General features: G+C 41.3%; 1 protein-coding gene across 1 annotated transcript in view; it reads right to left on the bottom strand.

The window, feature by feature from the left end:
• The window catches only part of SORCS3 (sortilin related VPS10 domain containing receptor 3), a 611,532-nt gene that overhangs the window by 160,416 nt on the left and 435,142 nt on the right, over nucleotides 1-15,974 (bottom strand). Inside the window, exon 6 of the mRNA XM_047072705.1 lies at nucleotides 9,357-9,421. Within this exon, the coding sequence (XP_046928661.1) occupies nucleotides 9,357-9,421 (65 nt within the window). The remainder of the gene's footprint in view (nucleotides 1-9,356; nucleotides 9,422-15,974) is intronic.

The following is a 15,974-nucleotide window of genomic DNA, read 5'->3' as shown; positions in this document are numbered from 1 at the left end:
GACAATCGTGGGCTTTCGGCACATTATATCAAAATAACAATCTGCGTGTATATCTGCCTCTCCCCTAAAACTGTGGGCTGGCTAGTCAGGGCTGGCTGTGTCCTATTTATCTGTAAATCCCCCACAGCTTAGCATAGTGCAGTGTTGATCGGATTGGGGTCTGCAAACCAGCAGCATCACCTGTGAGCTTGTCAGAACTATGGAATGTGTGTTTTAACAAGCTCTCCAGATGGTTCATATACATGTTCCATTTGGGAAGGCTCAGATCTCGTGCAGTGGTTTTTAGTACTGCATGTACTTTAGAATCATGAGGACAATTTCATAAAGGGCCAATGCCCAGGACCTTCCGTGTGTGTGTGTGTGTGTGTGTGTGTGTGTGTGTGTGTGTGTGTGTGTGTGTGTGTAAGTTCTCCAGGTGATTATAATTAATGCTAAGCTTTGAGAACCACTGTCTTCACACATGGAAACTCTTCCATTTCTGTGGAGTGAATGTGAGAGGGTAAATAAACAAGAAATACAAATTTCTTTATCGACATTAGTATGAATGGCCACACATCCCTGTCTTGCTCTGGGAACTACACAGAACATTTAATTGTTGTTTCATAGCCATATCTTGTTTCTATTTTCTGAACATCCTTACAGGTTTCAAACAATTTCTACTACTCCTTATGAATCTCTCCTTCTCACCCCAACAAGTAACACAGTGAACGTTATCTTGACTTGGAAAGCACTCTGATGAGTTACAATTTATTGTGATTTTGTCTTGAAAGTCAAAAGGGGAAGAAAAAAGGTGCCTGGGTGGCTCAGTCGGTTAAGTGTCCGACTTCGGCTCAGGTCATGATCTCACGGTTCGTGGGTTCGAGCCCCGCGTCGGGCTCTGTGCTGACAGCTCAGAGCCTGGAGCCTGCTTCAGATTCTGTGTCTCCCCCTCTCTTCCCCTTCCCTGCTCATGCTCTGTCCCTGTCTCTCTGAAAACATAAATAAACATTAAATTTTTTTTACTTTTAAAAAAAGGGGAAGAAAGAAGGGAAAGACATGTTTGCCCTACTTGTATGTTCTTGTTTCCAGCCCTATGACAGCCCAGCTGCCGTGATCATCATATATTGTTTACAACAGGGTAATTCCAGACCCCAACACCAAGGCTCTTTCTTCATGCCTATGAGGATATAACTGCTGGCTATAATCCCAGCACCATCTGAGGTTAGGGATCCTCAAAGTGTTCTTGAAGGGGCCATCTGGATCAGAATCATGTCATGAGCATGTTTAACAATATGTCGACTCCCAGGCCCTACAGGAGACAATCTAAACCAAAACCTCTGGGGTGGATGCCAGGAATCTGCAATAGAACCAGCTTGCCAGAGGGTCATGGATGTTAAAGGTTGATAGAAACGGCCATAAGAACTGTGCTGCTAGAAGAAGCAGAGAATGGAATTTTACTGCTCAAGGTGCTTTTGAGGATAATTTACAAAATAGTAATTGGCAAATCCAGAACACGGGGTAAGTGGTCTGAAATGGGCTGATTAAGGAACAGACTCTCCAACATGGAAAAAAAAAAGTGGAATAACAAAGGAAAGTCAGGGGAAGGAAAAATAACTATTATCCAAGATCTACTAGTTCTTTTAAGATGTTCAGAGAATTGTTATTTTCCTTTTAGACATGTGAATGACCAAACAAAAGGGCTAGAAAAACTGAGGTTTCAATTGACTTCAAATACACCAAATATAAAGAAGTCCCCTTTCCTGTGGGTTCCTAGCATGTCCTGTGTGTGACTATAAGAAGGCTATCAGCTATTCAGGAGCTTCTGGTTTATTTGTCTGCCCATTCCCTTTTAGAATACAGACTGGGTGGGGGGGGGGGGCGGCAGAGACCATGTCTCATTCCCTCTTTATATCTCTAAAAATGCAGGTCATGACTGCCATCCAGGGGACACCCAGTAAATATCCTATAAGAGAATTAGAAAGAAAAGTGAATAAATTATTAATTGTTTCATTTAACAGTGAGGGAACAGGAACCCCAAGAATTTTAGTTGCTGTCCTGGAAACACAGCCTCTCCATGGAAAAACTGAAATTAAGATCTAGGTTTCTACTCTCCCAGTCTGCTTGCCTATAAATATCTGAAGACCATTTCTCCCTGCTCCTCGAAAGGATAAACCCAAATTGCAAACATGGCCCCCAGTGGAGACAGAGCTGGAGGGATGGTGGGTGCTTCTGGTGCCTCCTCCTGGTCCAGGACTGTCCAACCCTCTGCCAGAACTTGGAGAGTGTGCTCGCTCCAGCACTCTGCCCAGGTCCACCTGCCTCTCTTGGCAAGTAGAATGCACAGGATATATTAGCAAGCACAGTCTGGCCAGGCAAGAAAAGACCTGGACACAGAGCTGGGAGTGACTAATAAGCCTCTCTGATGCACGATCCCTAAGAAGCAGGGTTCAGGACGTTACCTGGCCTCATCACAGAGGTCATTCTGTGTTCTACTCCCCTGTCCCCGTCAAGGATGTCAGACATAGGCCAGTTGCCTTCTCTGTCTCTCAGCACCATTCCTGAGTTAGAAGCTAAGTTAGGCAGGATGGGGGACTAGGGAAACATAACAAGGCTGTCTTATGCCTCAGAGATGGGGGCACAGCAGCATTGCAAGTAACTGCCCAGAGCTAGAGTCTAAATGAGCTAGAATGGGTGCTAACTTTCCATCTACCAGCTGCTATAATTTAAACATACAACATGCAAACAGAAGAAGCAGAAATAAAGGAACTTGAAACAACCAGGCAGGACTGTCTAGTATAATCAATGTTTAAGGTCACAGCTAGGGAAATCACAATTCTATCATGAAAGCTTTTTTATGATAAAGGTAAAAATGGCCTCAACGCTTGGTGTTCACTGTGGATTACAGATCAGAAAGCTCCCTACCCGTTTCTTCCCACAACCTCTCCAGCCTGCCTTTACTGGCCTTATTTATCTCCCTTCATCTTTGCCAGCCACAAACCACAGCCCACAGCCTTGCACACACCACTTTTCATGGGTGAACTCTGGGAATGTGTGAGGTTCTCCTCTCTATCCAAAATGTTCTGATAAAATCCTACTAATCTCTCAAGGGCCAGATCAAAAACTTCATCTAAGAAGCTTCCCCCAACTTTCTTTTACACACACACGCACACACACACGCACACACACGTGCGCACACATGTGCGCACACACAGTGCGTGTGTGTGTGTGTAATCTATTGTTAAATTGGCTAACATACGGTGTGTAAAGTGTAAAGTGTGGTCTTGATTTTTGGGGTAGATTCCCATGATTCATCGCTTACTTTCAATACCCAGTGTTCATCCCAATGATTGTCCTCCTCATTGCCCATCACCCATTTTCCCCTCTCCCCCACCCCCTCCATCAACTCTCAGTTTTTTCCCTGTATTTAAGAGTCTCTTGGGGCACCTGGGTGGCTCAGTCGGTTAACCATCTGACTTCGGCTCAGGTCATGATCTCATGGTTCGTGGGTTTGAGCCCCGTATCAGGCTCTGTGCTGACAGCTCAGAGCCTGGAGCCTGTTTCAGATTCTGTGTCTCCCTCTCTCTCTGCCCCTCCCCCACTTGCACTCCGTCTCTCTCTGTCTCAAAAATAAATAAACATTAAAAAAAAATTAAAAGAAAAAAGAGTCTCTTATGGTTTGCCTCCCTCCCTCTCTGTTTCTAACTATTTTTTCCCCTTCCCTTCCTTTATGGTCTTCTGTTAAGTTTCTCAAGATCTACGTATCAGTGAAAACATATGATATCTGTCCTTCTCTGACTTATTTCACTCAGCATAATACCTTCCAGTTCCAACCATGTTGCTGCAAATGGCATGATTTCATTCTTTCTCAATGCCAAGTAGTATCCTATTGTATATATACACCACATCTTCTTTATCCATTCATCAGCTGACGGGCATTTAGGCTCTTTCCATAATTTGGCTATTGTTTAAAGCGCTGCTATAAACATTGGGGTACATATGCCTCTATGAACCCCCAACTTCCTTAGACTATTAGCAATACTCCCACTTATAACTCAACATAATATATGTTCAACCCTATGAACCCTGTGAGATTGTGCTAGAATTACTCAAATCCTTGTCTATTTCCCCAACAAGCCCACAAGCTCTCTGAGGTGGAGATAACATCATATTCACCTCTACATCCCGTCAGTGACCAGAATATGCAGATTTTAATTTTTTTGATATTTATTTATTTTTGACAGAGAGACAGAATGATCAGGGGAGGGGCAGAGACAGAGGGAGACACAGAATCTGGAGCAGGCTCCAGGCTCTGAACTGTCAGCACAGAGCCTGGAGCCTGTTTCAGATTCTGTGTCTCCCTCTCTCTCTGACCTTTGCCCGTTCATGCTGTCTCTCTCTGTCTCAAAAATAAACGTTAATTTTTTTTAATTTAAATAAACACCAGTTGAATAAAAGAACTAAGTGATCAATTAACTAATTAATTAATTAATCATAAATGGTAGCAAGTTCTATAGAACTAGAAGCTAAGAACTGTGTGTTCTAGTTTTTCCTCACTATAGGTTTTATTTTAGTATTATTATCATTATTTTTTTAAATATTTATAAAACCTCTAGACCCAATGTGGGGCTTGTACTCATGACCTCGAGATCAAGAGTTATAAGAACTCGTGACCCTGAGACCAAGAGTTGCATGCTGTTCCAAATCAGTGAGCCAGGTACCCCCCCTCCTTTCTTTAAATACTTATTTTAGTATTATTTTTATTTTTTTAGGTTTTATTTATTTATTTCAAGAGAAACAGTGAGCAGGGGAAGGGCAGAGAGAGAGATCCCAAGCAGGCTCCACACTGCTAGTGTGGAGCCCAATGCACAGCTTAAACTCACCAACCTTGAGATCATGACCTGAGCTGATACCAAGAGTCAGTGGCTTAACCTTAATACACAGCTACCCAGGTGCCCATTTAGTGTTATTTTTAAATACAAACTTTTTAAAATTTATGTACAGTAATTTTTTTGACATACAGTTCTAAATTTTTAACAGATATATGGATTTATGTAACAACCACCACAGGTTGCCAAACATTTACAATACCCTGAATGATTCCTCATGCTGCTTTCTTGTCAACCACCCTGGAAACCACTGATAAATTTCTCCATTGTTAGTTTTTCCTTTTCCATAGGATCATATAAATGGAATCCTACAGTATGTAACCTTTTGAGACCAACTTATCTCACTCAGTATAATGCCTATGAAATTCATCCATGTTCTTTACAGATGTGCCACAGCTTTGCTTACCCATCCATCCATTCAAGGATATTTAGGGTATTTCCATTTTGGGGTGATTATTAATAAATCTGCTACAGACATTTGTGTATAAGTTTCAGTGTGAATTTCTGTATGGTAAATATGTAGGAGTGGGATTTCTGAATCATAAGGGTGTGTGTAAATTTATAATAAGCTGCCAAAATGTTTTTCCAGAGTGGTTGTACCATTTTGTGTCCCCCACCAGGAAAGTACGAGAGTTCCAATGGCTTTACACTCTTGTCAGCATTTAGTATTATCAGTTTTGTTTATTTTAGTAATTCCAATAGGTATGTAATAATACCTCATTATGACTTTAATTTTCATTTCCCTAATGTATAATGATGTTGAGCATCATTTCATGTGCTTATTTGTCATCCTTATATCTTCTCTGGTAAATGGTCTACTCAAATTTTCGCCTGTTTTTAAAAAAAATTGCATTGTTTCTTATTGTTATGCTCTCAAAGTCCCTGATCACAAGTCCTTTAATAAATACATAATTTGCAAATATTTTTCCTAGTATCTTCACTGTTTCTTTGGCAAAGCAAATACATGCTTTTTTAATTTTGAAATCCATTTATCAATTCTTTGACTTTTTGTTCTTGGTGCCAACCCACAGTCATGGAGATTTTCTCTTATGTGTTTTTCTATATTTTTTTATAATTTTATATTTTACATTTAAAAATATCCATTTTTGAGTTGCATTTTGTGTAAGGTGTGAATCATAGATTGAAGTTCAGTTTTCCCCATATGGCTTTCTAATATTTTCCACCACCATTTGTTAAAAATAACATCCTTTCTTGACTGAATTCATTGTCCCTTGCAACTGTGCTCAATTTACTTATTAGTTGTAGGAACTTTTTATTTTTGTAAATTTCTTGGGATATTCTACATAGACAATTATGTCAATGAGAATAATAATAGTTTTAATTTTTCCTTTGCAATCTATATGAATTACATTTCATTTTTCTTCCTTTATTGCACAGGCTAGGACTTTCAGCATGATGTTGAATATGTGTGTTAAGAATAAACATCCTTTTCTCTTTCCTGCTCTTATGGGGAAAGCATTCAGTATCTCACCATGAAATATAATGTTAATTGTAGGTCTTTTGTAGATGTCCTTTGTTGGAAGTTCCCTTTCATTTCTAGTGAGTTGAGAGTTTTGTGCTTTAGTTTTCATTCTATCACTAGCTAGCTGTGTGAATTTGGGCAAACTTTAGTCCAGACTACCACATCAGAAAAAAGGAAATAAATGTTGTGCCTTTTTGTGATGATTAAAAGATAGAGATGTGTGTGTATGTGTAAATGTATGAGTAAGAAGGCCCTCACCACACAGCATGAAAGAAAAGTATCATGCATTTCATTAGGATATACAAAATACAACATCTCTAGGTTAATGCAGTCTTGTTATATACATTTTCTAAGTAAATATGGGTTAGAGGCAATCAGAATATTAACTACTGGAAAACTGATTTTGGAAACCTAAAAAATATAACAGGATTAATATATACCATATTTAACCTAAGTGTGGCACATGACATTTATTCCTGTTGTACTTGCTTGTTTTCTTCAATTCTTGACAATAGGCCAGAAACTATTATGTTTTTTTGCATTTTTAATCTCATAAAATTTTGTGGCAGTCCTGCACCATAGGCCTTATCCAAATTTGGATCAGAATTGTTAAACTTTTGGAAAATAGGTTTAAACTTAATGTGAGAAATTACCTTAAATAGACAAACAAACAAACAAACAAACAAACATGGGCGCTGTCCAGGAGTAGAACAGGATGTTTCTAATTAAGCCTAAATCCAGGAACCTGAGGATACACTGTCAGAAGTTTTCAGGGATGGTATACCTACACAGACAGGAGGTTAGATAGTCATACAAAGTTTTTCTAACTCTAAAATACTACAACCAGCACAGATCACATCTAAGGCATAAAAATGTTGACATGGAGGGACACCTGGCTGGCTCAGTTGGTTAAGGGTCCAACTCTTGATTTTCGGCTCAGGTCATGATCTCATGGTTTGTGAGTTCAAGCCCCATGTTGGGCTCAGTGCTAACAAAGTGCAGCCTGCTTAGGAGTCTCTCTCTGTCTCTCTGTCTCTCTCTCTCCTTTCTTTTTAAATTTTTTTAACATTTATTCATTTTTTGACAGAGAGACAGAGTGCCAGTGGGGGAGGGGCAGAGAGAGGGGGAGACAGAATCCAAAGCAGGCTCCTGGCTCCGAACTGACAGCACAGAGTCCGACGTGGGGCTCGAACCCACGGACCGTGAGATCATGACCTGAGCTAAAGTCGGACGCTCAACCGACTGAGCCACCCAGGCACCCCATCTCTCTCTCTCCTTTCTGCTTCTATCCCAGTGGCTGACTCATTCTTTCTCTCTTTCTCTCAAAACAAATAAATAAACATTAAAAAAAAAAGTTGATATGGGAAGCAAAGCCAAGATAGGAACTGTACCGAAAACTGGCCTCTAGATCATCTGCGACTACTGTCTGCTCTTTTCCTGCTGCCCTATTCCTCCTTCACACCCCTACATCTCACTCTTCCCCCAGTTTCTTTCTCAGCAATAAGAGTCAGCTAATATCATTTTGAATCCATTACTCTTATGATCGGTGCATTTGAATGTGTGGCATTATTTTCTTAAATCTCAAATAGCTTTTCTGTTAAAAAAAATACTTTTTTTTTGTTTACAGAGTATGTGAACCATCCCTCATCCTTGCCTGCTTCAGAGACTTACATTTATTCAAGGACCAAATGCAACCAAATTACACGGAAAGGAAAGGAAAGGAAAGGAAAGGAAAGGAAAGGAAAGGAAAGGAAAGGAAAGGAAAGGAAAGGAAGAAAAAAATCAAGTACTCAGCAGAATATAGTAACAAATGCTGGTCATCTTCTAAAACTTTTAAAAAGAAAAAGAAAAAGAAAATATTCCCCAAAAGGCATGTTTCTGGCATGCACCTGTGTTTGGCATCAAAAACAGATTTATCAGGGACAAAGTGCATGCAGTTTTACTTAATGTATTCTAAATGACAATCCAACGCCCACAGCCAGGTCAAAACTGACCCTCCTTACATCTGTACCTTTTACAATTTCCATAAAATGTCTCTCCACTTGGTCAGCCTATAACCCCATGAGGTGGGGAGAGCAAGGATGAGTGTTCTCAGATAATGGAAGGACTTAGCACTGAGATCAGAGGGTGTTTCCCCAGGCCTTAGGGCTAGTGCATGGAACAACCCAGGACCCCAACTCACAGGCTGGGGCCTGTTCCACAGCATTCCTCCATCACTACTATTTCCACAGATTATTTGGCTCTATTGTTGACCTAGGCTAATTATATTTTCATCTCTTTAATTTATATCATATATTTTCACACATTTCATGTGTTTTTAAGTTGATTTTCTTGGGTAGGGAAGAGCCTTATGATAATACAATCAACTCTGGGAAGAGTAAATTGCTTAAGTGGTGCAAAATGATATGTTATCAATTACCGTGTAAGACATGCGCAGGCGCATACTGTGCAAAGGGGTCACGTATTCAGGATCCTGGGATTCCACTGCTTGTTTGCAGGGACAAGAAACAGAAAGGGTTTGCTCACCACTGTATCTCCAGGGCCTAACACAGCACAGAGTAGCCTAACCCTACATATTTGTAGAATGAATGAATAAACAGTTATGAAAAAATTGCCCAGTGACTTTTTTGGGTAAGCTTGACTATATGAAGGGTTCATTTTTAAAGCTGGCAGTCCCTGTAATTCACCATGTGAATGCAAAATAGCCTGATGAGCTATGGACATTCCTATTCGAATTACACTGAAGATGCCAGGAAATTACTAACAGGAGCCTCAAAATTCATCACATTAACTCACATCCCCAGAAAATTCATTCCTGAGGGTGTATTTCAGTGAAACATCTCCCTTGGGACCAGAGGCCTCTCCCCCTACTCTGAAAAATAGGATGGATATGGCAGTAATGGAGCTCAGGGCTTTTCATTTTCCCAAGCCATTAAAATGCAAATTAGGGGAGGAGGGAGCCTTGCAGGCAGACCCCCCTGGCCTAGCCTCCAGGCCTCAGCACTCACATCCATCTGCAGTCCGCACCTCCATGTGCACCAGGTCCGCCTCCTTATCCAATCCGGCCACCGACCTGGGGAAGGAAGGAGAGACAGTGACCACACGGAAGGCAGACAACAAAGTGCAAAAAAGAATTCAGGGCTGACTATTACTTGGAAAGCCACTTTCTCAAGAGGGCCTAGCTTGCATTGTGGGGACCCACAGAGGATGGCCACTGGTGAGCCTGACAGATACAGCTGTCACCTGCAATGGTCACAACTCATGAGTCCTGGAATGGCATTAGGGAGTCGGTGGCTCTCAAAAAAACCATAAAAGAGTACAAAGTCCACAGTAATACAGGTCTAAATCTCTGTCCTTGCCTCTTCACCACCTGGCACCTAAGAAGTTCTCTCTTCCCCACCTCCTTCCTTCTCCCCTCACACCCAGTCTTGCCACACAGGATTCCTCCCAGCACTTTCTCCCCCTTGTCTTCCCACTGGGAGTGTTCTGTTCCCTACCCTGATCTGTCCTCTGGATGAGGGTGGTTAACCTCCACTCAAGCTGTTTACTTCAAGACACTGTTGCCCTCCTGAGTTTGAGGCTATCTGCCCTTCTTTCCTCCTGCCCCGGAAACAATAAGTGTTTGGTGACACACATTAAAATCTAGTCTGACAAGAACAAAATTCTCGGAGTAATCAGAGTGGGAAACCTTAAAGGTCTATGGCCAACAGCCAAAAGCAGGCAGGCTGAGAATCCTGACAAACTAATCCTTGTGGGCCTCCGACCTTCCACACATAAAGCCCCAGTCAGCCATCTCCCACATGAGGTATCCAGGCCAGAGGTTGACACAGAAAGTCAGCTAAAAGAGGCAACACAGACATTAAAACATTCATGCACTAAAGAGATCACATAATCCACTCTCCAGCAAGTTCTTGCTTGGTCTATTTACTCTTATTTTAAATATCATTCTAAGATGGGATTTCTGGTTTTCCAGTCTTCAACAGGTAATAAGTGGCAAGCTAGAAAGAAAAGGTAGAATTTAAAATTGTGACAGGGGTGCCTGGGTGGCTCAGTTGGTTGAGCATCTGACTCTAGATTTCAGCTCAGGTCATGATCCCAGGGTTATGGGGTCAAGCTCTGCGTTGAGCAAGGAACCTGCTTGTATTCTCTCTCTCCCTTTCCCTCTACCCCTCTCCCCTGCTTATTCTCTCTCTCTCTCTCTCTCTCTCTCTCTCTCAAAAAAAAAAAAAAAAAAACTAAACTAAATAAATAAAATAAATAAAATAGAAATTTAAAACAGTGAGCATCAATAGCTGATACCCAGATAGCAAGAAAAATAGAAAAAAACCTATGAAAAACAGACCTAAGAACTTAAAACCCAATGCTTCTCCCTGGCCCTTGGGTCATTCATTACTCGAGTAGAGGGCCATTCATTACTCTATTGACATCTACGCTAAAGGGAGAACAGAAAACAGGAATCAGGGGGGGAAATGGCATCAGTGCACTCTGTTTAATAAAGTAGGTTGCAAATGCTATATGTTAGGAAAAATAAAATGATTTTTATTTGTTCAAATGAGATGATTATGTTTTGAATGCCCAAAGCTGTTACTTAAAAATCTCACTTATGATCATCAAAATACTGTATTTTAGTTTTTGTTCACCTCAGTTGATCCTAAGGGAAACTTCTAAGGTAAAGAGAGCAGGTATCATTAGCTGTTTTGACCAAAGGGAAACTGAGGCACAGCAAAGTTGATGTTTGTCTATGATCACAAAGGGATGAGGCCAGAACTTGAAAGACTTATTGATTCCTCAGCCAAGAGCAAGTCATGTCCTTTTGGCTCTTCTCCCTTTTGCTTTCCATGTCCTTCGTATCCAATGGTCTCCTTGTCCCCTTTCTTCTCCAGCTAACTCTCACCCTTCCTTCAAAGCTCACTTGTCTCACCCCTCTGGCAGCCCTTCCACTCTTCATGTTGCTGAAGAGTCCTCTATCTGCTTCCATAGCATCTGTACATTGGTGGTTCTCAATGTTGGCTGCTCATGAGAGCCACTGGAAGAGCTTTAAATATCTGGATGTCCGGGCCCCTCCCCAGACCAATGAAATAAAAATCCTTTGGAGATAATGAGGAAAAGGCTAATAAAAACAAGATAAAAGGGGCCAGCCAGATGTCCAAGGCTGGATACTCCCTTTGCATACTTTTGGCTTCTGTAATCTTGCTTGCCTCCTGTGTCCACCAACTGCCCAGATAGCAACACCGATAAAAGCCCCTTCCCCTTTTTCTTTTTTCTCTCAACCCTCTACCATCTCAGCCATAAAAGAAGGCTGATGCCAAGGTTCGGGGCTCAGCCTTTGGAGGTGACTCCGCTGGGTCAACACTGGTGTGCAATAAATAGTCTTTTCCTGATTTCCCTAGTGTGTGTGGCTTGTCTCTTCCTGGGCACCGAGCATTTGCTGTAACAATAAGATGATGGCATTGGTAGTTTTTTTTAAAGCTCCCAAGTGACTTCTATGTATAGCCAAGTGTTAGAACCACTGCTTTGCATGGCTCAGTCATATCACTTATGTCATTGCACTTGCCTGCTGTACTTGGATATAAATTTTAACAAAGTAGGACCCTATCTATTTATCTTGGAATCCTTGGCACTTTTGTGCTGAGTATATATCAGGGGCTACCAATGTGTTTATTAAATTAATATATTATTCATTTAATAAGCAATCCAGTCTACTATGATAATGCCAAAATTACAATGTGAAACTCACATTGAGTCATACAAACAGAGGGCTGAGGTCATACAAACAGAGGGCTGAAGCTATCAGAATGGACTTCATGGACACCTGTTCTGTTTTACAGTTTCCCTTTCTGTTTATAAGCAAGTTGGTATTGTCAGGATAAGAGGATTCTCAGGTATTCTTCTGTCATTCCCCCAAGGTCAAGGGCAGGGTAGAATGGACAGAATTGGAACCTGGTTCCAATGACCAAGCCTAACTGGTTATCAAGTGCTATTCTATAACAAAAGAAAAGCCCTTGTCTCTTAGGAGCTTAAAACAATGCAAACACCACCAATAAAAAACCAGAAACCATTCCCTAATTCAGGATTTCTCACTCCCTCCTATCTATCTAAAACCTTATCTTTTAAGGTTGAAATGAATCACCTCCTGGAAGCTTTCCCTGGTCACTCTAGCTCACATTGATTTAACTCCTTTGGACTTCTACAGAATTCAGAATCTGGATCATATATCCTCTAGCATTTGTATTTTGATTAAGTTTTTGCTTCCCTAGAGCAGACCTCTGCAGTCTTGGCTATCTTAGTACCCCTACAATCTTTCCATCTTTTATAGAACTATTCTACCCAACTCAAGCCATGTGCTTTGTCCAGGGTCATCAATTACAGCAGCCCACCCATCTGAACCCCCAGGATGGTATATGATCCAGCATGACCATGAGGCATGTGGTGATTGGAACATGTCAGGACAACTTAGAGGACTTCCTCAGAATTTCTCTAACTGGAGCTCATTAGAAAGAATTGCTTTTCTTCTCTACTCACCAAGTCAAGACTGTTGAGAGAAAATTTTCTAGTCTGATAGGGAGAATAGGTCTAAAGGGATGATGTGGATATAATACAGAAAGATTGGCATTGTGACAAGGAGTCTCATAGAGAGATAGGGAGAGAAAGGATGATAAGAGGACAGTGGTTGAGACAAAGACAGACAGAGGTTCAGAAAGAGACAGAGTAGACCAAAATGGCAGCACAGGAGACTCCTGAGTGCCCTTCCTCCCAGGTACACACTGGGTATAGCTATATATGGAGCAATTCTCTCTGAAAGATATCCAGAAACTAGCTGAGTGACTCCCACACACTGGATGAATGAGAAAACACCCACACTGAAATGGGGAGAAAAGGCTAAGATACACTCTCACCATGAACCCCACCTCTGGCACAGTGACACATAATCAGGAGCAAAGGGTTTGGCCTCCATATTTAGCATCACAGCTTTTAAGGCTTGCATCAGAGGGATGGGACCCCAAAATGCCTAGCTCTGAAAGCCAGTGGGGCTTGTGTCCAGGAGACTATAGCAAACAAAGAAGCAATTCCTCCTGTGTGCAAGAGCAATCACTGAAGCTATTGCCCTAGGGCTCAGTGCACCTTCCCCCAGTCTTTCCCTGAAAGTGGTTTATCTGCATACTTTAAAAGCTGCTGCCTGAGGGCTAGGCTTCTAATTTATCAGGCTTTGAGGGGCTGTGATCCTCCTCACAGACTGAGGAAGCCCACTGATACCTCTCCCATCTTCTCCCTACAGCCCATTCCAAGTTGCCAGTAGCTCCCTGGAAGGAGCTGTGCTACTGGAAGGACCACACCCCAGCTTTTAGGGTTGCTGCCCAAGGGATGGGTCCCCAGATCACCTGGCTCTGATAGCCAACAGAGCTTCATTCATGAGTCCCAGAGGACTATAGCAAACAAAGAATCCATTCTTTTTTTTTTTAAATTTTTTTTCAACGTTTATTTATTTTTGGGACAGAGAGAGACAGAGCACGAACGGGGGAGGGGCAGAGAGAGGGAGACACAGAATCGGAAACAGGCTCCAGGCTCTGAGCCATCAGCCCAGAGCCTGACGCGGGGCTCGAACTCACGGACCGCGAGATCGTGACCTGGCTGAAGTCGGACGCTTAACCGACTGCGCCACCCAGGCGCCCCTAAAGAATCCATTCTTAACCATCTATTTCCCCAAGGTTCAGTGCAGAGGAAACAGGTCCAAAACACCCATCTTCTACTCTTTCCCTGAAAGGGATTTATCTGCCTACCTTAAAGGCTACCGCCTGAGGGCCAGGCTTCTAATTTAGCAGGCATCTGGGAACTATCTGCAATCTTCCAAAGACTGGGGAAGCTGGAAGATACTTCTCCTACCATCTCCCTCAAACCTACTCCAATAATAAAACCAAGTCACCAGTATCTCTATGAAAGGAAGTTGTACACGTATGTGGCACCTCAGCTCTTGCAGTTGTCACATGAGGGATGGGACCCTGGATCACCTGATGCTAGTAGTAAATGGGTCTTGCATTCCTGAGGCACTAAGGACTGTAGCAAGCAAAGAAATAGTTATTAATGGGCATAGCAGCACCCTTACCCCTTGCAGCTACACACCTGGACCTAGCACTGAGGGAGATGGCAAAAAGGCCCACCTCCCAGTTTCTCCTTGGAAGTGGCTTATCTACATACTTTCCCAACTTGTGCCTCAGGAACCAGCTTCTCATAAGCCTGTATCTAGACACTGACTGTAATCCTCAAGTTTGAGATACTGACAGGACTTGGGACACTCATGACTACTAAAAGCCACTAAGAACAAAGGAGGCCTGGACAAACAAAAAGTTGAGAGACAGCTAAGAGCTCAGTCAGGTTGGTCAATGAGGTTCATCTCCTACATGAGGTCACTCTGTCAAGACTGGAAAAGGTGGCTGTTTTATCTAATGCTCAGAAACCAACACAAAGAGTCAAGGAAAATGAAAAACAAACAAACAACAACAACAACAAAAACAGAAATATATGTTTCAAACAAAAGAACAAGATAAACCTCTGGAAATTGATCTTAAAGAAATGGAGATAATAATCTACCTAATAGAGAGCTTAAAATAATGGTCATAAAAATGCTTAACTGAGGTCAGAAGAACAATGCATGAAAACAGTGACAATTTCAACAGATAGAAATATTAAAAATTACCAAGCAGAAATTATGGATCTGAAGAATACAATAATTGAATTAAACAACTGAATAGAAGGGTTCAATAAGAGACAAGATCAAGTATAAGGAAAAAAAAATCAGTGAACTCTAAGACAGAAGTGGACTTCCTCCAAAGGAGCAAAAAAGAAAAAAGAATTAAAAAGAGTGAATACAGTTTAAGGGACTTATGAGAAAACATACAATGGACAAATGTTCTTGTTATAGGGTTCCAGAAGATTTGAAGAAATAATGGCTGAAAACTTCCCTAACTTGGTGAAGGTAACAGGCACCCAGACCTAGGAAGCCCAGAGAGTTCCAAAAACAATGAAACCAAGGAGAACCACATAAGACACATTACAATTAATGAAACCAAGGAGAACCACATAAGACACATTACAATTAAATTATCAAAATTTAAACACAAGTAGAGAATCTTAAAACCATCAAGAGAAAAACAACTTGTTATACCCAAGGGAATCCTGGTAGGACTATCAACAGATTTTCAGCAGAAGTTAGCAGGGCAGAAGGGTGTGGGATGATATATTCAAAGCACTAAACAAACAAAAACCTTGTCAACCAACCAAGAATACCCAGCAAAACTGTACTGCAGAATTAATGGAGACATAAAGAGTTTTCTAGACAAACAAAAGATGAAGGAGGAAATCCCCATAGATTAGTCTTACAAGAAATGTTAAAAGAGGTTCTTCAAGGTGAAATAAAAGGATGCTAATTAGTAACAGGAAAACAAACAAACAAAAAGTATAAAACTCAGTGGTAAAGGTAAATGTATAGTTAAATTCAGAATACTTTAATGGTGGTGGATAAATCACTGATAAGTCTAGTAGGAAGTTTAAAGGACAAAAATATTAAATTGACTATAATTAACTTTTTAATGGATATACATGTAAATAAATGTAAATTGTGATATCAAAAC

This window comes from Lynx rufus, unplaced genomic scaffold, assembly GCF_022079265.1.
Source record: "Lynx rufus isolate CCGP_SWC_20201006 ecotype Redwood Valley unplaced genomic scaffold, mLynRuf1.p SCAF_11, whole genome shotgun sequence".
Classification (NCBI taxonomy): Eukaryota; Metazoa; Chordata; class Mammalia; order Carnivora; family Felidae; genus Lynx; species Lynx rufus.
This window is presented reverse-complemented; position numbering and strand designations above follow the sequence as displayed.